This window comes from Pagrus pagrus (assembly GCF_965226575.1).
Source record: "Pagrus pagrus genome assembly, chromosome: 6".
NCBI lineage: Eukaryota > Metazoa > Chordata > Actinopteri > Spariformes > Sparidae > Pagrus > Pagrus pagrus.
The window spans coordinates 27207604-27231538 of NC_140190.1; the positions used below are offsets into that span (position 1 = coordinate 27207604).

A 23935-nucleotide genomic window follows, 5' to 3' on the forward strand; every position below is an offset into this window, starting at 1 on the left:
GAGCAGACAGGCACTTTTTTTGTAGTAGTAGTAGAAAGTTGTATGGAAGTGAATCATCCTCATCATCACCACCATCATCATCATTATGGTTTTCTCAACTGGTCTCTGACCCTGACGCTGAACACTTTTATTCTACAAGTGATTAGTCCTGCACTGTAGCGCTGCACCTACTATATACATAATGTTGGTGGTTTATCACAACTGTCATCTTGTAAATCTCCTAATCTTGTTGAATTTTTACCTTCACTGAGGAGTTTTGTTAACTCACATGTCAGTTTGTTTGTTGGTTGGTTTGTCAGCAGGATTACCAAAAAAACTACTCAACCGATTTCCACAAAACTTGAATGGAGGGTGTGTCTCAGCCCAGAATAAACCCCATTAACCTTCGGTGCAGATCCAGTGAAAGGGAAGGATCCAGTGATTTTTTTTTCTTGCTTTCTTAACATCGCAAGATAGGGATTTCTCTTTCAGTTCCTTCCTTTCTCATGTAATCATGCACATATCTTGATGAGGAAAATCAGTCCTATATAAGTGGCTAGTGACCACAATTCCATGCAGATCTAAAAATGTTTTAAAAATCCAGATCTAGCAGATTTGAAAATGTTGTATTTGATAATGGAGTTGATTGAATTAAGGAGGACGGTCGAGCCTTGGCAGAGGTATGTGTGTCATTCTAGATTGGTCATGTGTTTTAAAGCCTTTTAAGGGAGCAGTACGTAAGAATTTTAGTTGAAAACATTAAAAAATAAACATTATCAACATGATGTGAAGAAAACAGTTTTCTGTCTTCTTTGTTATTCTCTCCTTCTCTCATCAGCTCTGACCGTCCTAGAGTTTTTGTGACTTTTGTTCCTAAGTTCGTGTTTTATTTCTTTTAAGGATGGAGGTCTGGTTTGTTATGGCGTCCCCTTTGTATGTTGCTGGTCAAAAGTTTAATCCAAGTGTTGTTTTGTTGTGGCTGTGACAGACATTAAGTCAAAGATGTCTTTATATTGTGTTGCAGAGATATCTAAGATATCCATGTCAGCACTCTAACCAGCGAGCCCTGGCCCATCGTGTCTCGTAAAACCACTTTGTACCTCAAGAGGCGATAGTGAGTCATCATAGTGTCAACTCTGCCCTCAGTCCAACAACACTGAAGTGGTCTTCTTGCTGGGTTTGAGTCCTGTCACCCAAGCGCTAACGCAGCTGTAACCCCGGTTATGTTTCCCACTCGACAGCCTCTGGTGTACAGTAGCTCATTCCGACGCCAGCCTTTCTTGTAATTTTCACACTCAAAACTGCGCTTAGTCAAGGTTAATCCAAACCTGCTGTTTTTCCCTGGTTTCCTCTCAGGGTGAAAATCCTCAAGTATTTCTCCTGATTTAAGACATTTTTTCCACACTTTTTCCCTTTTTAGTTATGTTTCTGGCGCTGTACAGCATGTAGTCTACTGCACTGTTGCACCTCGTACATCTCATTGAGTGAGAGACTGACGGAGAAATGGAGAGACGAAATAATATTTCGACAATTTTCAGACACGTTGGAGGGAAGAATTCCTGTTTCTTACGTACAGTCTTAAAGGAAAGGGGCTGTACAATCTGCCATGTCAATGTTTCTTTCAATCACCTCATCAATCCCTATCGAGAAGCTGACAAACAGCTTTGGCGTGCACAGACTCTACTGTAAAAGGCAGGGGCAAAAAATTAAAGCTGTTGTATTATTCTTGGTATTTTGATATTTTCATTCTTTAAATGTCACCAGAATGCAGGAAAACCAGTCCTTGAATCTTAATTTTCCTCCCTATTTTGAAAATCTCAAGGTTGGCAAGTACAGGTTAACCTGCCTTATCAAGACTGTGTGTGTGGTAATTGAGTGTTGACACCATAGGAAAACAACCCCACACCTGTCTTCACATTTTGATTGAAATGTTCAACTCTAATTGGTGCATGGGACTACTTAACATCACTCCTTCCCCATTGCTACCTGCTGAATGTTTAGGTGACGTTTTGCAGCACAGGTGACCCTGATGGGTCTGTTCAATAATCCATCTGTGGTGTTTTGGACTAACAAACTCCTACTGAGATCTGCCAGCCTAGCTTCATTAATCCAACTTGACTTGCATATCTAACAGATGGTTACCTACATCCAGATTTAAGGACAGTTGATGGCTCTCCCTGTGTGAAAGACCACAGTAAGCACACCCTTCAATAAACATGTGCTTTGTTTAGTTTTTAGATCGGCAACTTCTTACTTGCTCTCAGCATGCTGTAGAGCTCACGCTGGGCTGATCTGAGTAACTGTGAGAGACAGAGAGAGAAAGGGGGAGCATTTGGTAAAGCATGTGGTAAGAAATCCCTTCACATCGCATTACGAGCCAGTTTAGCTCTTACATTTGGAATTCACGCCTGTCTCCATGCTCCTTTTTAACGCCTCTGCAGTTATCAAATCATTAATTAAGCTTATGTCGAATCCACCCAGAGAGCCTGGTGTGGGAGAGCGATACGACTGCAGGCGCCACCCGCCATCTGCTTCCAACATGCTGATGTTGCAGGCGATCAGTCCTAATAGGCCCTCCGTCCAGGCAGAGCCAGAACAAGCGTTATTTTCCACAGCACACTGACAGGGCTGAAACTGGGCAATCTACATCAGAAAGTGTCCCACTATAAAATGTCCACAGAGACACCTGCAGGTAATGTAATTACACACTCAAAAATAGACGCACAGATGTACCATCACATGCACATAATGAGCCCTCATGAGAGCTGAATCTATACCTTTAAATGCAACATAAAGGCTACAAACTAGTTTCTGACTTCTGATTTTAGGTTGCACCTTGCACCAATTTAACTTGAACCAAAGGTAGTCACTTGATGTCATTGGTTTAACATATAAGAGTGCTCACATCTTGCTCTCCCATTGGCCAGGAGAGCTACTCTGCCTCTCTTATTAACTGTCTGAAGCTGAGCTTCCTACAAACCAGTTGAAGAGAAAGAGTCCAGAGAGAGTTATCATCACCCTGATTCCTTCCACAACAAACCTGCAATGTTTTAAAGAAGTTTTAAGATACTTACATGTTTGGTTCAGCAAGATAATCTTCACAGATGAACGCCACTTTTATGATTTGAAGAGTAAATGCAGAAACTGCAGAATTAAAAAGCTAACGTTAGGCTTTAAAAACACTACACCACAGTTGGGTTGAGCTATTCAGTGTTGGTAGTGTTTTACATTGAGCACCCCAGTGTTCAAAAACGTCTGCTCAGATGATGGTGTGTGGGTGTGTGTCAATTAAAGGTGTTGGCAGTCTGGAACTTACCTGGAATGAGAGGGGGGAGGAGGCGCTGTTTTTTTTTGTTTTTTTTTGTGGTTGTTTTGTTTTTTTTTCCCCATCAGCCTTACAAGACAAAGTCTGCCTTGAATATGTGCTGTTCTAAATGAAAAATCGACTGAATATTGCAGTTACGAAACTTTTTTATAATTATCTTGACTATTTCTGTGTTTCTGCTCTCATTAGTTATGTGGCGTGAAGTTTCCCAAAAATGGTGGCTCACATCCTGATTGAGCTTTTTGATCCATACCAAACACTGAGGTTGAGGCTGATCAAAAGTTGGGGGAAATTTTGTAGTCCAAGAAACATTTCTAGAGCTTTCGCAGTAAAACAGCATTGCAGCAAACCATCAAAGTAGATGAGGAGTTGTTTTAAAGTGTAAAAAACGAAAAAGAAAACGAAGTTGGTCCCTACAGCTTGTCTGACATAATTCATGTCTCCAGAAGCCCAGAGATCCCAGATAGATTTGAAAGGACATTATTTACACCATTCGCTGAGCTTCTGGAGACAGAAAAAGATTTTAAATCACATTTGAAGGCTATGGTAGCACGACACAAATAAAACATTTGCCTCCAGTTCTATGCGCGCAAAGGGGCAAAAAAAAACATTTGCATTTGCTTACAAAGCAAATGCAAATGTTTTCACATGGAGTTCATCTTCAGTAAACCTTAAATAGGGAAATCACAGCCACAACCAATAGCAAAGATGTGTGTGTCCTCGACCCCACAAACAGAAATAAACCGGCACACTGAGTTCTGTGTGTTTTGCACCTTCCACTGAACACATTCAGCACCGGCAGGCGACTACCCAAACTACTTCAGCTGCTCAGGAGAATGATGCAACGCTGTATTGCCGTGAAGATCCAGAAAGGTTTTGTAGACCACAAAACTTCACCTGACTTTCCATTTACGAAAGGGCAAGTAGATCATGACAAAATTATTATTTTTGGGTTGAACTTATCGTTTAAATCAGTTCAAATCAAATCACATTATTTTCATTCATGTAGCCCAAAACCACAATCACAATTACAATCAGTTGCATCAATCTAACAGCTGCGTCTAAGAAGAGATGCACAATATTTTGGCACAGTACAAAGGCTCAGGTGAAGACACCACAGGTGACAGTGAGAGCAAGTGTCAGGCAAAGTGTCCTTTCACTAGTTGAATGTGACAGAGCTGTTAGCGCATCATTGATATTCAGCACGGGTTTAGATCAGAACGGGCATTATTGGCCACATTTCATGGTCTGAATCTTTTAAATTCCATTTCCTTGCCAGCTAATGGAGGACTGCAGGTGGCTGCTCAGACACTGATCTGTACTCAGTACAGCATGTGTGTGTGTGTGTGTGTGTGTGTGTCTGTGCGTGTGTGTGTGTGGGGGGGGTGATGATAGGTAATCCTCACAATCTCAGATCCCTTTTGAACAATCAAAAAGGGCAAATCAGAATAAAGTGGATCTTTGATTTATTTTTAAAATGTATTTGAGGCATGTATCTGAGTCGGACAGATCTGAAGTGACTCTTTACATCTTCTATTTATGGAGTTATTTTTCTTAGACTGGACTGTTGAGCGCTTTCATCGTAACACTCGACCCCAGGAATCACACACAGATCTTACAGGACTTGTAGGATATGTGGCAGATTTCAGACAAATGGCTTGAGTGATTGAAGTAGTTTCTCTTCAGTTCTTGTGAACTTGCTGCTGCTAGTGGAACCACCCCTCCAAAAGGTCCCTCTGTGGGACACTGACAGGCTCAAAGGCTCACAGTTGCATCACCTTGAACCCTTGTAAGTCAGTGTTTCTGAGGGGATTGTGGCTGCCTCGTTCACAGTGACACCAGCTGGAGGAACAGAGGAACTGCAGCAGCACGAGACAGTCCTCAACTTTCCTGCTGTATCACACAGGGCGAGCCCTGCCTGAAACCACAGATGTTTCCTGTATTTTATTTAATCAGCAGCTCCACTGGACAAACAACATGTGTTACTCCTGCATCCACATGTTTGTAGAAAGTCCAGAGACCAGCCATCACACTGCAGAGAGACACGTGTCAGCTACATGCAGCCTGCAGGTCACAGGCTGCTACCACTGCTCAGTTCAAGTGTGTCAGATACAGTTTAAAGCAGAAATAGCAACTTTTCAACTTTTCCCCCCTCCCAGTGTTTCCCTGTGGTATTACTGTTGCCGCACACACAGCAGTAGCAACAGGACTACCACCAACAATTTGGCTACCGTCCAAAGCAAAAAAGTAACTGTGACAATCCCAATCTGTCCTAGAAACCCTGATCTCAGTGCTATGAAAAGACAGAGTAAGACACTCAGCTCTATTAGAACACTGTCAGAAAATGGGGGTACTGTATGAGTCCATTTCTGTTCCCCGAGATACAGTCTACACTAATGTACGGCCTAAATATTGAACCTCAAGGTAAATGTGTACCTGTGTGGGTCAGTTTTTGTCCTCTTAAAATTACCACCAGAGGCACAAGACTGGGCTCTTTGTGGTAGAAACCACAAGAGCACAAATAAGTACCCAATGTTTGTTTTTGTTTGCTGATGTGGTTTGCTGTCCTTGTATTATTATTGTCTTCTGTGCTCTCTGTATTGATAAACCTTCTTTTCTGACAGTGTAGGCAGGTTTGGAATAGTAGAAAGAATGCGGTTCTGAACTTTCTCAAGTCCTGGTGGTAAAAGGAAATTCATCAATGGGGGAACAGACTGACACAACACCGGAGCTCTCTCCATCAAGTGAATGCCCGTCTTCACTTTTGTTTTACCTCGGCTTCTACCACTCTCTCTTTGCCTTCTTTGCCTCCTCATATATATATATATATATATATATATATATATATATATATAATTGTTTCCAATTATTCCAGTTGTTCCATTGTTACCTGAGGATAGCATGTTTTCTTTGTGCTGTAATGCAACCCTCATTTTTGCAGAAAACATCTGCACACCATATACTTGAGTAAAAGTAAAAAAGTTGCCAGTTTATCAGACTTGGTACCCTTTGTTAAAGGACTCGTAATCGGGATGGGGCCAAAAGAGGCTCCTCCACAGGATACAGGTTTCTCCCACAGACCTCCTGGGTTCAGAGTTGCTTGAAAAAAAACAATGTTCTCAAGTGTGACAAATGATTTTTTACACGCTGCAATGCTTTGACACTGTCAGGCTACAGTGCCCTCTGCTGCCTGACAGTTGTCATTACAGTCCACACATAAGAGTCATATACAACTTTCAGGTTTTCATATTGCTTTATTTTTAACAATAATATTACAGTCTTCCCTTTCACTAGGAAAATATCCAAGCAGTAAGACAATTATAAAAATGCACATTTTAATGTAAAATGCCTCTTGGGTTGTGATGTTTAATTCTGAGCTGTAATTGTGCCAGCTTTGCAAAGCAAATGAGTTTAATGAATTGGAGAACTGAAATTAAATTTCATCCAGTCTCTGCTGTTTTCTCTCTGAATGCATTTTCCTCGACTCTTCAGCCAAAGATTCCTCCTCTCCTTGCTGTCGAAGAGAAAAAACAGGATTCTCATCATCATCCTCCATTACTATTTCTCTTAGTCTGAATAGTCTGAAAAGTCTACCTGCCTAATTTCCTACCTTTTTCGGCGACAGTATACATCGCCTCCATGCCGGCTTTAATGTGGTCGGTGACGTGACAGTGGAGCAGCCAGGTACCAGCATACTGAGGACGCATCTTTACTGTCTGAAGAGGAGAGAAACCACCATGTGATTTATTGGTCGCAAGTTGAAATTTTATTCATGTTTGACAGCACTGACAAGCCCACTGAGACACTGCTGTTCCTATAAGTTAATGATGCAAAATCTCCTAATTATGCCAGATTTTAATATTTTTTTTATATATATATTTGCTATTAAAGATGATAGAATTGGAAAAGGAACACTTGGGCTTAGTCACAATTATAGCATCTTATTTTAATAATACTTGTCAGTTTAGTCATTTGCCATCTGTTTGTTGTCTTTCTTGAAAAGTGCTAAAAAATGTTTACAGAAAATTCATTTGTATTAAATATTTTGATTGTTTGCAGATTTATTATGACGTTTTTTAAGAAAGCATCTTGTTAACAATGAAGATTTGACATTCCATTCCTTGAAGTTACACTAAGTGGTGAGTATTTCTTTTAAATGCAACATGAAGCATCTTTAATGTTGCTAAAGACAAATAAGTCTGTTGAAGCGAGGACAGAATGTGTGGAGGTTTCACCTGGAAGGTGGCTGGAAACAGCTCATACGTATCAGTACGATGAGGACCTCCACCCAGCTGAAGAGAAAGGAGAGTTGGTATTTGTGTGTACTAGAGTATGTTTGTATAATGTGTGACTGTCTCGCGTGTTTGTTTGTATTTATATACCTTATATTCCACACTGTGTCCGTGCCAGTGCACGGTGTGTATGTCCACATCATTGCCCATTGCCATCAGGTACCAGTACACCTTATCACCCACCTCCATGTTCAAACCATTCACATTTGCATACATCAAACCATTAATGCCTGGGAAGGACACAAACACACACGCATGTATTGGAATGACATTTCGAGGACACTTCTTTAGATGTGGTTCATTTTGTGTGTATCTTCATCTCACCATGCATCTTGTTGCTCTCTATGAAGGTTTCATCATCTTTTAAGTTTGTACGAGGGTTCCTTATGTGGGTCCTGATATTTTCATCCAGATACCTGGAATAAGGAAAACAGTAATAAATTGCAAATATTCCCAAATAATAAATGTACAACAGCTTCTTTTCCTGGCACTGATGCAAAGAGATTTAAACACTACACACAGTAACGTACAGTAGTATTCTGAAAGTGATGTGTGCAGAATGTTTCGATCACAAGGCCAAAAACAGTGCTCTCACTACCCCAGACTTAATAAATGAACATCAAGAAGAACATAATGTTAAAAGGGGATTAAGGTATGATGTGGAACCCGGTGAATTCATAACCAGCTCTGGTTGTACAAAACTTTACACTTGAAATATGGAAATCAATCATTTTCGTTCTCTGGGCATATTGAGATTTCATTGTCCCCAATGTCCAAACTGAATTGGGAAAGAAAGCTTTTACATTTTCTGCACATACTGCATGGAACCTTTTACAGACCAATCTTAAACTCCAGGTTGCCTACATGCAAATTTGTTGTTGTAACTCTGTTATGTTGCCATTGTTGTCCACGTCTCTCTTGTAACAGAGATCCTTTACCTAAGTGGGACTAACTTGGTTAAATAAGGCAAACTAAATACATTCAAAAAGTTTCACTTGAACAATTGTCAATGTCAACAGAGGGGTCAGTGGATTAGATTGTTAAGTACTGTGACTCTTTACTCACCAGCTCTCGTTCTCATCAAAGACCATGAAAAGCAGTGCAAACTCTTCGACTTCCTTCTTTACCCCAAAAGTCCTGGAAGCAGTTAATACAATTCTGCATTTATACTATAATATATTTATTGTGTTACACAGTACAAAAACACATACAAAATTATCTCCTGTACCTGACATCACACAAGCACACTGTATACTGCATACAACAATAATACAACAAGTCATAACTAGTTCTGTGTTAATGTGCAGCTGTGAAACACTCACCTGCCCCAGCTACGGCGACAGATCACCAACGGACCAATCAGACCGCTGTACAGGTCCTGGTGGGCAGGGAGATAACATAAGTGTGTGAATGCTTGTGTGTGTGTGTGTGTGTGTGTGTGTGTGTGTGTGTGTGTGTGTGCGTGTGTGTGTGTTAGCATACCTTGCTAACATCCACAGTGGAGTAGTATGCTGACACTGAGCACTCCTCTTGCTCTGTGGTTGGTCCTGTTTTCTTTGTAACATACCAGTAGTAAGTGTGAGTCTCACCTGAGAAAGACATTACAGGGTTTTTTTCAAGGTTTTCCCCTAGTACATTAAATGGCAGTCCCGGGATTTTTAAACCTGGGCTCTATTTTTACATATTTTGGGGTCTGAATAAATAATAGGAATATACAGTTTAGAAATTGATCCAGCAGATTTCCTCAGTCTGCAGCCGTATTTTAGATTAGATTGTTTTTGTAAGTATCTGACAACATTGTGAAAAGGATCCCTACAGATGTAAACCTTTTTGTAACAGAAAGATCCTTAATGTCTAAGCAGAAACAGTCATTATTTCACTCTGTTTAAAGCCACCAGACTCCAGTGACAAAAATGGTAATTTTACCTCAAAGAAGACTTGTAAGAGTTGCTGGTCTACTGCTGCCTCAATTGGTTACTTACTTTGTTTTATTGTGTGACACACAAGGTAACACAATAACACAAACTATCCAAATGAGGCAACAGTAAACCAGCAACTCCTGTGTTTTTCAAAGTAAAATTACTGTTTTTGTTGAGTCTGGTGGCTTTGAAGAGATTGATATAACAGCTTCAATTCCCTTACCCTTAACCTTTAACTAAAAGGACCTTTGTATTTTTTGGATGTACGTTGATGGGAGCAAGTGCCCGTAAGGATTCAATTTCAGCCATTGCACCCTGAGGTGAGGCTAAAATAGCTGCTGAAGTGATCTACTGGACCGATTCTGAAACTTTTTGCACCTATAAGTCATTAGGACCCCAAAACATTTTTAAAAATGAGGCACAGGTTTAAAAATACCCAAATTACTTTTTAAGAAAACTGAAGTTAGACACAGTCCAGTAGAGTTGGGTGGAAGGACAGACAGTATTAAGACCAAATAAGCTTTTGATTTTCAGGATTAAGTGCATTGACAGGCTTTAATTTTTATAACAAAATAAAAATTAAATAAATACAAAATTAGAATGAAGAGTTTTGTACATTTTTTCGAAAGTTTCTTTATTTTCTGCCTCCCTTGTAGCTGATATTCTGTCTATCTTTACCTGGTCCGGTGGGGTGAACATCAGGCGTCTCTGTCTTGACTCCATGAGCGTGGATAGAATAACTCCTGGATGCCATGTTTTTAAAAACCACCTTCACTTTGTCTCCCACATCAGCATGAATTATTGGACCTGAGCAGAGGGAGAGTCTAATTACCCCAAAAAAGTAGGCTTAACAAAAGGTAGGTCAAGCATAGTATAATGTGTTCCTTTTACTTTACAATCACAGTTTATACATTCTGCTGTGCTGAAAGCCTACCCATAATGCCGAGGTGTTCCATATCGGCTGTTCTATCCACCTGCTTGGTGAACTTGTCGTTGGTGAACTGGCGGTAGACCACCTTCTTGTATCGGGAGCCTATAAACCCACCCGCCTTATCCAGGAAGACAGGAGCAGGACTGCAAAAAGAGAGTTTAAGTTTGTTTTGCCATGTTGCGTTTAGAACAACCAGCACGTTCATGTGTTACATGTCCTGGCGGTTTCGTACTTCTCCATATTGCGGAACATCTCCGTCTCCCAGGTGCGGTTTGGAGAGTAGTCCCAGTCTGTTTCCATGGCAGCGATGTAGTAGGTTTTTGAATGGAGCATAATCTCACCCTGACGCTGAAGGAGGCTGCACTTCTGTACCGTGTAGTTGGCTCTCATCCCTCCTCGATAATTGTTCACTGTCGGTGACACCACTTCAAACTGACCTGAAACACACATGCACATTATAAACAACTACATAAATATACAACACACATGCCAGACTTAATATCAACCCCATTTATCAGTCGAATGCAAATTGGTTTGCCTTTGTTTAGTGGTTTATTTTTATCCATTCTTCTGTGAGACATTGCATTGTAACCAATTTATGTCCCTTCGGGCTCCTACAGTACATCCAGTTTTATGGTTGTTCACAAAGGTGTGCCACAGGGTTCTAATCTGTGACCACTTCTCTTTACAATTCTTATAAATACATTTGGTGAAGAAGTTAAAAACAGTACAATTCACCTGTATGCAGATGATGCCATTTTATATATGACAGCACAGTAGATTCTGATTGCTGTCTGATTTTGGGTAATCAGAAAGTAGGGTGATTATCTCTCATGCTTTCTTAACTATAAATTAAGATAACATTGTACTAGATCTCTGGTCTGGACTATTTGGTCCTTGAGGATTACAAAGTCAATACTAAATTTGGGTAGATGGTTCGTAAATACCATGCAAATGGAACAACCTGCAGAAACTTTTCAAACTAGACAAGCTGATTGCTTTTAATCCATTTAAATTCCCTTTAATGGCTATTGAGCCATGTGAATTTCTGTGTTTTACCCATGCTGTCTGGCTCCATAGTGACAGTGCGGGAGATGTGGGGGAAGACGCTGATGGAGTCCCGTCTGTTCTGGCGGTATATGAAGCGGTTTCCCTGGAAGTAAAGGCTGTTGATGTCCGATTCTGAACCCATTCCCGACAGGTGCCACGTTATTGCATCCCCCTTACACATGGTCAGGCCTGGGAGGTTCCTGTACACATACCCATTGATGGCTAGAAGTGGGAGCCAGAGAAGTAAAACATGCAGTCATTATCTCAACATGTAAAGCAGATATTAAACTTTATTGTTTTTTTCTCTTCTACACACCGTGCATCTTGTTGCTTTCCATAAAGCCCTCATCCTCCTTGTTAACAGTGGTGGGAGCAGTGCAGAAGGTCTTAATGTTGTCATCCAGATACCAGCTCAGGTTCTCATCAAACACTGTGGCCATGAGGTGGAACTCTTTGTTATAGTTTTTCTACATGAGGAGAAAACAGGCAATAGAGGAGGCATTTGTTTAAATAATCAAATCAGACCTAAAGAAATCAGATTCAATGTTCAAACACATGGCCTTAAGTTTAGTTCCTGACGTTCTTTTTTTCACCTGTACTCCTCTCTTCAGAGACCCAGCTCGACAGATGAGCAGCGGTCCAACCAGTCCAGAGCTGGTGTCTTTAACAGGGTCCACTCCAGAGTAGTACAGATAGGTCAGACAATCAGCCTCCCCCTGTACTGGACCAGCACCCAATGGCACCATCCACTCATAGGTGTGCACCGTCCCAGGTCTGACCAGAGCAGCTGGGGGAGGGGTCACCACTCCTGAATACATACAGTTAAATAAAGGGAGAATTATTATATTAAGAAGATATTTGTTAATGGATTCCAACGTAGACTTGTAGTGTAATTCAGGTTTAACTGACTTGGTTGTCTCTTTAGCTCCCGCAGCTTCTTTGCTGTGTAGGACTCTGAAAGGTGGAGATATAATGAAGGTTGGGAAAGCTCTTCATTCTTAATCTAGTACTTTGACAACAGAATGTGTTTATGTATTAACCTTCCAGTTCATTGTAATAGAGCGTCCCATCCTGCTCCACACTGTACTGAACACCATGTGGTTGTATACTGTAAGCACGGCTGGCTTTGTTCTTGAACACCACATTGATGGTGTCCTTTTCTTCAGCTCGCAGCACAGGACCTGTGACATGGATGCACACAAACACACACAGATGTCGGTTTGTTTAATTTGTGACAAAGGACCATACAGTCATATTTTGAGGCAGATACCTCATCATAACAAGATCCTGCTGACATATCTCGAACATTTTTCATTTTAATGTACTGGTTTCTTTGTCTGGACTAACTGGCAAACTGCTGAAGAAAAGAAGTAAGTCTGTCCAAAATATGAATAAAAACTATCAACATTAATGCCTTCAACAACAATAATACCAGAAGTTGAGAAGATGAGATGATTTCTTACCCAAAAAGTTGTAGAATTTAGTCAATATTTTACGAGTGGATTGACTGAACACTCAAGAATTTGATTGACATTACAGCTTCTTAAATGTGAGGATTTGCTGCTTTCCTTTGTTTTTTTATTTGTTGAAACCTGAATATCTTTGGGTTTGAGAGCCGTCTGAAATGGTCAAGGAGCTTGTGATGTGCACCTGTTCCTGTTTTTCGACATATAATTGACGAGACAAAAAAATAATCTGCAGATTAACTAATGATAGTTGGAGTCCTAATTGAGCTGTGCAGATAGTTCTTACTTGGAAGGGGATCATCATCAAGACTAACCTGCTAGCTAACTATTATGGAATGTAACCAAGTGCATTTAGTCAAGCACTGTACTTAAATACAAATTTAAGTTATTAGTACTTCACTTTAATCTTAATGCCATTTTCTCTGAGAATTATTGTACTTTTTACTTTACTACAACTATTTGACAGCTCTAGTTACTACATTAACAGACCTAACAGCATGTAGAGCTGAAACAATTAGTCAACTGAAAGAAAATTATTTGAAGCTATGCTGAAGACATTTAATGGATCCGGCTTCACAAAGATGAGGATTTGCTGCTTTCCCTTTATATTAGATAGTAGCTGACAGTATTTCTTACTGTTTTCCATAATGTAAACTATTACTAATGTAAATAATCTAATAATATATATTGTAGTTGTCCCATTATGAAGTACTCACCATCTTTTTTTTTTTTTTAGCTGACTTTCAAGGTCCCTCTGGACTGATTGCAGTGGATTCAGATCACCTGTTGCAGGCTATGGAGACTGGCTCCTAATTAATGAGCGAAAGCAGCTTGTGGCATTCCTCTCCAGCTTAAGTGAGGTGGAGAATGGCCCCCAGATCAGTCTCTTTCTCATTCTGATTCTGTCCTTGACATACTGCAGACCTCATCCAAACAGATTGTCAGCCAGAAACTCTGCTCTGTGTAGGCCCTGGTGAGATGTCTTTGCTGCCCTTGTTCTTTCTAGTTGAGGGAAATTGCATTCTGCAACCTGAGTGACCAACAAAAGTCACCATTTAACTAGCCTACTTTCAGCAGGGCCGAGGTTATTTGTGCAAGCCTGGCACCTGCAGGATTTTTTTGATATCCAAGCCCCCTGTATACCTTCAGTTTTTTCATTAGGGTCTTAAGAGGTGGTAAAGGAAGTATATTTCAGTTTCATTATCCCCTATTGAGGCATTATTTCGTTATCATCCAATGGGACATTCATTCAGAGCATTAGTGACGTTGGTATTCCCTGTAAATATATATTCTTTTTGTTTATACATTTTTTTTCATTGTTTTGGGGCTGGTCTGTAGGCATTTTCCTGCCAGTGCTGCCAATGTGAAAGTATAACAGTCACAGTTGACATCTGCACTGAGTACTTATTCACTTTAAACCTTCAAGTATATTTTCCTTATTATACTTGCATACATGCGCTTTTACTCAAGAAGCGTTCTTAAAGCAGGACTTTCATGTGGCAGAGTATTTTATAAGTGTACTGTAGTAGTACTTCTACTGAAGTAAAGGATCTGAATACTTCTTCCACCACTCTCTCTGACTCTGAAATAGCTACCAACCCCAGCCCATTCTGACTTACCCATAATTCCAAGGTGTTGCTCCTCTGGGGCACGCAGCATCTTTGTGGTGAACGTGTTGTCAGTGTATTCCACATAGCGAACCTTCTTATAACGGCTTCCAATACGGTTTCGACCTCTGGTTACAAACATGTCTGCTTCACTACACACACAGAAATCAACATTATTAATGGAAGAGAGAACGAGACATCAGACCATTTCTGTCAAAATGTGTCTGTCTGTGTGTACAGTAACCAACCCATCAGTAGGCAGTGTAGGAGCATAGTCCCACACATCTTCTTCAGCAGCGATGAAGAACTGTCTGAGCTCACCGTGTGGTCGAGGTTTATGGACGTTGGGGAAACACTTTTTGATCTCAAATATAGCCTGCATTCCAGCTGGACAAAACCACAAAACACAAACGATACTGAAGAAATAAAATCATCATCCACAAAACACCACAGCCTTATCTTTGTGAAATGATCGCATTAAGAATTGGGGGTTAAGAGCTTACCCATTAAATGGTCATTGACGGTGCACGTCAGCAGCCAGTGTCCGGGGTTGTCTGCCACCATTTCAGCTGTAAAGCTGGAGGCAGGGAAAAGACTGACCGTGTCTGTATGGTGGTTCTGTACGGTCAGGATCTGGCCATGGAAATGAACTGAATGCATGTCCACCTGTTGTAAAGGGATGGGTGATAATAAACTTTTATAATTTGATTTGATACATTATGTTACGATTTTATAGATACTGATACAGATACCACAGTCTACTGGCCATTAATAAAACATTAATATGAGTAGAATAAATAATAAACAATAGTCCATTATTTTTTATAAATACTATGAAGAATTTGAAGCTAGGGAATCTGATTAGGGGGCTGCATGTCAGCAGAATAACTGTAACTAAGAGTAGTAGATATTTTCACATAATCAGTGAATTTAAGGTTTATTTTGACCAAACCAGAGGTGACTGTGGAAAGACAAACCAGGGTGGCTTTGAGTGAGTTTTACTTTGTTTCTGTCAAGTTTGAATGAAGTCTGTTTTAACTAAAAATGTAAAACAGACAATAATCCAACATTTCTAAGGATTAAAGAGCTAATGGTATATTTTGTCAGCCTAGACTTTTGATCACTGCAGGGGAAGATGATGCACAATGGAAAACTAGAAGATTTTTTTTTAAAGTTGAACATTAAAGAAACAGTTAAAGAATCCCTCTACTGTCAGACATTCTGGTTAGTATAACAATAATAATAATAATAATAATAATAATAATACAGTAGTTACCTCATTGCCTAAGGCAAACATATGCCAGCTGATCTTGTTGCCTTGACACATGCTCAGTCCAGGCAGGTTACCGTACAGGAAACCGTTTATACCTGCAATCCACACACACAGAATTGAAGGTATTTTATGGGTATGTGTATGGTTACGTGTATGTGTATATCAAAGCTCCCCCCCTTACCGTGCATTTTGTTGCTCTCGATGAAATCTTCGTTCTCCTTCAGGCCACTAGCGGGATTTGTGATGTACGTCCTAATGTTCTCATCCAGGTACCAGCTGAAGTTCTCATCGTTTACCATGAACAGCAGAGCATACAGGTAGTCTCCTGACCTGTCTCCATGTACGTCCAGAGTTCCTACAAAGGAGAGGAGACAACACTTCTGGATTATGTGAATAGATGTATGTCTGTAATGGGCAAACACATGTAAAGGGGTATTTTCTCATTTAACTTCTTACTATTATTGATGAGCTTGTACTTGAGCTGAACAGTTTTGGTTATTGCACATAAGGGATTTCTATTTTTTCTGTGAGCTTCTTTGAAGTGGACAGACTCGGTTAGGAAAAGGTGATGGTACATAGCTGTACCTTATGAGTATATCAATATAATCAGTGTTTAGTCCTGACAACGGCCATGTTCACTTGGAGCCTGGTACAGTTAGCCCCTGTTATTGGTTACTTCAGCAACAAGTAAAGCCATCTGTCCACCAGGAAACTCCATAAATCAGAGTTCAGGCAGGGCGGCTGGAGGGCATTAGAGAATAAACCACAAAAAATGTTCTCCATAAAATGATTCTGTGTGATTGTTACCCAAATTATTGAGTAAATTTACGTTTTCAGACATAAAATCTGAGCAACGTGCCACTTGCTCACTGCTTTAAGTTGAAGTTTGATTGATTGATGGATGACATGCTATTATTGGATGAAATTGGTTGTTTCAAGACAACGTAAATACAAATGATATTTGGTTTTACAACGAGACGACGTAACTGGATTTTGATAGAAAAATAGAAAGAAATTTGTTTTTTTGGCAGATATTGTCAAAAATGGATGTGACCTTTTTCATTTTTGCTTAGATTTAACAATATAAAAAATGTGTTTGGAGCTTCAATGTTATAAAAGTTACAGTCAGTTAATGTGAGATATGTGATCAGAGTTAAGTTAGAGACACTGGCTGGTTGTGAAAACATGGTGAACACAGTAGAAATAGTGCCCAACATATTGGTTCATGAAAATTGATTTGTTGATCAACTTTTAGTTGAATTTAAGTGAAATTTGTGAGATTAGCTGTGTAAGAAAAATTCCTTTATGCCTGAATGAAAAAAAAGAAATAGCAATACAACCATACAGAACTACTCCATTATAAATAGAAAATCTTAAAGCAATGAAAGCTCATAATGCAGCAGACACTTTTATTCTAAATACTCTTATTTTATCACTTTTGGGTGGTTTGATATACAAAAATGCATCATATTCTATTAAAAGATCAGATGTTTGAATTGTATATCTTCATCTGTACAGTAAAGAGTTAAAAGTACCAAATGTCACGTCTAAAATGTAGTGTAGGGGACGTATATAGAAAATGGAAGTAAAAGTAAGTGCATGAGTAAATGTTTAGTTCCATCACTCGATACTATAAAAAAAGGTTCTGGTACCTCTCTTACAGATGATGAGGGGTCCTATCAGTCCTGAGTTGATGTCTTTGGGTGCGGAGACGTGGGAGTGGTAGAACCTGGTCAGGCAGTTCGTGTCCTCTGCTGTTGGGCTGTGGGTCTCTGCCAGGGTCCACTCATACGTCACAATTGCACCAGGAGCCACTGAGTCGTCTCGCTTCAGCGCTGGACCGGTTCCATCTGGGTATAAGGCTCCTGAAGAGACACAAAGTCACACATCTATCAGTCTGTTAGGTCTCTCCACAAACTGATTCTTGCATTAGGTCAGTATTTCCTCACCCTCGTTGCCCTTGCTGTAGTTGAGTCCATGTGGGTGGATGCTGTAAGGTCTGGTCGCTGCATTCTTCAGGTGGATGAACACGGTGTCCCCCTGCTCGGCCATCACCAGGGGTCCCAGGAAGCCCAGCCACTCTGGCTTCGTCACCTCTGTCCTGAAGGAGGAGTCGGTGTACTGCTTATACACAGCCTTCTTGTAGGAGGGGCCGATACGCTGGGGGCCTCTCTTTAAAAAGACTGAGGCTTCTCTGCAAAGAGAGGGATAGAGAATGTGTGTGTGTGTCTGTGGATGTATTTTAGATTATGCTTAAAATATTTCAGAAACCTCCTTGGCTTCAGTATATCTGGTTACATGCTGATTAGACCTTTTTTTACAGCAGACAATTTGACTTGTGATAGCTGGAAAGGTGAAAACAAATTTTGTTAATGACGCCACAGATCCAGGAAGTCATGACAGTGTGCCAGCATACAAAATGGCAGGATCCTGGAACTAGCTCGCCAAAATGTAATTAAGTCATTTTTTAATATTAATCAGACATTTCTCTCCCTGCTGTGACATATGAAAATGTCTTCTGTGCATTATGCAAAAACATGTCTTCTTAGGTCAGGCACTCATCACATGCACATCAATAAAACACCAAATAACAATACTCTGCACATGCAAAATGAAAAAAAGTAGCAGCACACTTCATCTTTAATTCTGGCCATGACAACATTTCAACCACAAACAGACTATTTAGATGAAGTCATTAATGTTGTATGCAGTTCACAACTGTGATTAATACTAACTCTGGTTTATATTTGTTAAAAACGGAATATTGTGGGGGGTTTTTTCAGGTCTGTTGTGTTTGTAACCATTTTTTGTCAAGAGTTTGTGAGGCCTGCAGAGTTCTGCATGTTAGTGCTGTAAATGTGTGAGTGAAGTAATGAGCTTGTATTGCTGTTATTGTGTGAAGACCTTGACACTCATCTGGGTTCATGTGTTGTATTGCATGTTTCAGATCAAACCTATTGATTTAATTCATCTGGTGTTGGTCAGTTGCAGGAACATAAAGTGTGAAGATCAAAGTTCACCACCGCACACCAAAATGTTACGCGTTTTTGGTGTTACTGACAGATCTAAAAGTAGAAAAAAATAAGTAGGTGCGATACACATATGTACCAAATTTTGTAAATGTTGGAAAGTATTCCCAGGCGGTGTGTTTTAAATCCGTACATTTGTACCACTTTTAAATTTTGTGCAAAGTTTCAGTTTTTGAGCATGTTAAGGCCCTCAAAAAAGTAATTCTACTTAGGCGTGAAAGGAAGAAACAAACAAACAAACAAACAAAGAAACAAACAAACAATAATTCTGCATTTCAAGAGGATTCACGCACCATTGTGGTGTTTGGGCCCTAATAATAATTCCAACAAAACATAAGTTTTGGTTTGGGCTAATAGACGTGCATTAAATAGAATATACAGAAACACATCACTGTCCAATGAAAACTATTTATTTCTAAATTAAATTGGTGATATTGTTTTTTTCTCATATGAAAGGAAGGAAATGTTGAGAACATTCTTCTACTTCTGAATTGGCATGAATCACTTCAAAACCCACTGGATTAGCTGAAAAAAGTGGCGTCGGAGCTAAGAAAATAAGACTATTTTTCATGTGACGTTAAGTTGACGTTTTAGAAATACGTAGTTTCATCCGACAGCCATTTCTGTAGTCCTGATCACACTGTATCAGTGTTGACCAATTGAGGGCATTAAATGCAGAGCAGTGATTGGCCCGTGTGTCTGACTGTGGGGGTGGAGTGGCTACTTGAATTACAAAGAAAGGTGGAGAAGTAGCTCAAATCTATGCACTGCCTTAAAAACAAATCTTCAAATGTTATTTTTGAGGATTTGAAGTGACGCCAGTACAGGAGAGGTACGGTATCTTTTCATGGCACCAGTACTGCTCCTTCCTGGATGAGCTCCAGGAGTTAAAGTTCTGACTCCAACATAATCAAGACAGTGCAGTGTGCTTGTACTTACTCATCCTCCTGCACTGTGCGGTTCTGAATGATGTTCATCCCAGTTGGGGCATAGTTCCAAGTCACCTCCTCTATCCTGAGGAAGTACTCTCTCCTCATCCCAGAGACACACACTGCTGCACAGCACAGCAGCAACACCACCCTGAACCCCAACAGATGCATTCTCGGGATAAAGTGCTACAACCACAAGTAAGTCCACAGCTGAACTGCCAAGGAGGAAGAAGAGTCTCGATTTCTGTTCAGTGATCCAGCGGACGATGATGACGATGAAGACAGACAGTGCAGACGACTGACATACGTTTATCAGTCACTCTGTCTGAGAGACTTTAGACCCTCTGTGGGTCTTTATACCCTCCAGCTGACTGACTGCTGGGAAGGGAACAAGCAGGGCAGAGGGGGTCACTGACCAACAGAGAAGACAGGCCAAACCAAAACCTGTCTGTCTGATCAAAAGGTCAGAGTTGCAAAAGAGCAGAATGTTTCACTCTGCGACCGTCCAAACATGAAAAGATTAGATTGAAGCAGACGTGTCACTCAAGTCATTTGGTCCAAGTCTCAAAGAAGTCATTATTTCTTGGTCTAGTCAAGTCGATTCATTGGTTACATCTGGTCCCTGCTTGGGCTGATAAAGAGACTTGACTTAGGACTTTACTTGTAAGTAGAGTACATTAAGTAAGTCTTTCAAGTAAAAGTAAAAATGTGTAATAAGTACATTTACTCAAGCAATGTAAAATGTTTAGGTATTTTGAGGCCAAATGTTGTACTTTATACTCACTACATTAAATTGTTAAGTCTAGTTACAAGTTAATTTTCAAATAACATATTGCATCAGAGCTAAAGCAGCACATTTTTAAATAAAATGATTTTATCCGCAATCAGATAAATAAAAAAACACTGACACTGATCAGAAAAATGTTGAAAATCTGATCTGATAATCATCCAGGCAGATAAGTATACTGTATACATCATATACACATGTGATAAATATATAATTTCATTTTCCTTGTAATCTTAAATGTATTGCCAGAGAATTACACTATTACCAAGTATGAACTTTGAGTTCTTTTTACAACACTGACCAAAGATATTTCAGTCTTACCTGGATCATTCGACCTTTATAAAGAGATAAAGTAAAGATACTAGTGCCTGTCTAATAATGATATTATTGGCAAATGTATCTTATATTTTCATTGTCCAGGTATGACAATTGAATTTATAAAATAATTATTGATATTTAATAAAATAAATACAGTCAAAAAACAAAGCTTATGAAGGCTTATTTAAATCTAACTGTGTTTAAATCCAAAATATTCCCTCTCAATTAACTTTAAATGGGGAAATCTAACATACAGACTACACTCCTCTCCTGTCCGTCCGTCTGTCTGCCTGTTTGCAGAACAATCTGTTTGTTGTGAACAGTTTGGGCTCCAAAGCCAAATACTTGTAAGGATTTCTTGTTCCTGCCCAATATTTGAATAACCATCAAGTTAATCATAAAATAAACACATAAGCGTGTGTCACAAAACTTTAACTTCCAAGCCCAAGTCGAGTCACCAAAACAGTGACTCTGTCACAGACTCAGGTCACAAATCACATTAACCACATCTCTGGATTCAAGTAACATTTACATCACACTTCATGTAGTTTGTCCAGTTTTGGCTGGAATATTAAAAACAACCTGTGAAATGCAGCCAAAACCACTTTGATTCAGTTTAATGTATTACTTTCTTTCCACTTTATCTAAAGACTGGTTTATCATTGCTTTAAGGTTAATAAAGTATTTTGGTTCATGTGCCACTGACAGAAAAGGAAATATTCTTTCCATAGCCACATTGTCACTTGTAGGAGTTGCTGTTGTTTCCTACGAAGAGGCCTGATGGGCTTGGCTCCCAGGGTCAGAGGCCACATTTGCTCAGTTTGGATCCTTATATGATCAATAACAGGCACCTCTGGAAACTCCAGAACAGTGACAGTAGTCCGGGAATTGATTACAACACAGCAAACAGTCTGCATGCATGATCACACGCACACATACATCACGACATATCTACCTATCATGCGTCAGCTAGTACTGCAATTGAGTCAGACCCTCCTCCTCTGTAAGAGTAATGGGGTCAGAAGTTAGGGGTTGAACCAAAAAGAGGATGTGAGATAAGTCGATGGAAACATTTCATTTACAGGAACAGTTGGAGGAAGGGAGTCAAACACACACGTGCACAAATCTACTGCATCTCTGCCTCATACAACATACTGTGCGTAGTGTCAAATGTATGAGACTTTCCTGACAACCTGTTTTTAATCAGCTGTACAACCAGCTTCTACCAAATAACTCACTGGATACTTGAAATGGAAATAGTCATTTTTTTTAATTCAAGGCAGCACAAACAAACATACATTATAAAAATATGTCACTAAAATATATATAAAATGTCCGTTAACGCTGATCTGGCATCTGGAAGACGCAAAGAAAACAATTTACAAACAAACAAAATACTCTGAAAATGAAAACAAAATGTACAAACACACAAACATCTGCTCAGAGAGAAAGGACACTTCCTGGTGCATAATCATGTCAGCCAAGATGCTAACGAGCTTCTGTCATTTCCAACATTATCAAACAATATGTGGCCGCCATCTTACAGTAAGTTCTCTAGTGTAATGGCATTGGTTTAAACAGCTGTAACATGAGTTTATGCGATAAAAACTGCAGCGGAACAGAGGTTTACAAAGTATACAGTAAAAAATAATGATAGATAAAGTGAGCAACCTTGATCTTAACAACACAGATTTCATGAAGTGAACAGTTCTTTATCTTGACTGCACAATTACATCAGTGAAACCTTTTATCCTGTATACCTTTATTATATTAGTTTTTGTCTATTTGTCTCTATCGTTTGTACATAGTGGTCTGAACAGCCGTCTTTCATGAGGTACAAAGGAAGCTGCATCTTTATTCTATGTCTCTATGCAGCATACATACATACACCTGCTGCATTTGAATGTTGAGACTCATCATCAATGATTGCAGAGAGATTTTTGCTGCTTTAACAGATTAAAAGCTTGAAAATACATTGATTACACTGACTGTGGCTGTCAGGTGTCCATTAAACTGCATGTGTAAGTGTGTCTGATCAGAACACACAGTTGCTGGTCGGTGAGTATGCAGACATTGCTGTTGCACGTGTCCATTAATGTCCTTTGCTTGTGATTATTTTTGCTCTTGTGTCTCTGCAGGTGAGTCTACATATACATGTGTGTGTGTTAATCTAAGCATTGAGACTATACTCCTGCTTGTAGCAGCAGGGCCGGCACACGGCATTGACTAAACCGTTGCCCAGCTGTAAGAGACAGATGATGAACTCGAGCACAGCCAGGCCCAATAACACACACAGCAGAGTCACGTTCCACTCCACGATATGAACCGGCTGAAGACACCGGGACCAAGTCTCGGGTTGTAGGAGATACCTGGAACACAGAGAGACGGATCAGAAGAGAATCAATCACAGGCAGTTTATGAATACAGAGTGTTTTAAAACTTCCACAGTATTAATGTAGCACCTAGAACTACTTTAAAATAAAAAGAAACGTACTTTTCCTTTTATACAATATGAGGCCTTTAATACACTTTGCGTACTCTTTTGTCGTGAATCTATGTTTGAGGTGTGTGTCAAAGTTCCTTCTTCATCTTGAAAACAGAAGTTGGACAGAGCAAACTGTCAGTCAATCCTATGGCCAAGTTCAGTCCAGCTAAAGGACTCACGTATCAACTTATTTCAGCATCTTGTGATCGTACCCCTGGTGTCAGCAGTATTACAAGAAACGCCTCACAAAAGACAAGATGTTGCAAAACTGGAAATTCCCAAAAAGTGTGAGTTCTACAATGCTGTTGGGTTTTTTTAATACAAAACCTGAACTGTGAAAATACATTTTTTATTGTATTGTTATTCACAGAACTCAAAGTCTTTAAGAACAAATTAGAGCTGAAATAATTGACTTATTATTCAAAACAAGAATAAATCTGACAATCAATAATTTATTAAGCATCACTGCCAAATATAAATAAATAAAATAGCTGGCTTTAGCTTCTTGAATGTGAGGATTTCCTCCTTTTCTCTGTTTTATATAA

The 23935-nt window shown here is 39.7% G+C and overlaps 1 protein-coding gene across 1 annotated transcript; it reads right to left on the reverse strand.

Annotated features, from left to right (window-relative positions):
- Positions 1-6544: 6544 nt before the first annotated feature.
- cp (ceruloplasmin) lies at positions 6545-20140 on the reverse strand. Its single transcript, XM_084354640.1, has 24 exons — positions 19811-20140; positions 17792-18036; positions 17495-17707; positions 16024-16197; positions 15846-15937; positions 15073-15235; positions 14818-14956; positions 14582-14721; positions 12537-12677; positions 12406-12450; positions 12090-12304; positions 11813-11963; positions 11506-11718; positions 10679-10883; positions 10450-10589; positions 10194-10322; positions 9079-9185; positions 8919-8974; positions 8662-8733; positions 7921-8012; positions 7687-7826; positions 7540-7596; positions 6915-7020; positions 6545-6818 (listed from the first exon to the last, which is right to left on the reverse strand). The coding sequence occupies exons 1-24, from the start codon at positions 19969-19971 to the stop codon at positions 6793-6795; spliced, it is 3222 nt and encodes a 1073-aa protein (XP_084210766.1). The 5' UTR covers positions 19972-20140; the 3' UTR covers positions 6545-6792.
- Positions 20141-23935: the final 3795 nt, after the last annotated feature.

Excerpts from the sequence above, each read along its gene's own strand:
- cp (XM_084354640.1), bottom strand. The coding sequence starts at position 19,971 with ATGCATCTGTTGGGGTTCAGGGTGGTGTTGCTGCTGTGCTGTGCAGCA. Across the intron at positions 17,708-17,791 it reads CTACAGCAAGGGCAACGAGG|GAGCCTTATACCCAGATGGA; the intron begins GTGAGGAAATAC and ends GTGTCTCTTCAG. Across the intron at positions 14,722-14,817 it reads CCTACACTGCCTACTGATGG|TGAAGCAGACATGTTTGTAA; the intron begins GTTGGTTACTGT and ends CTGTGTGTGTAG.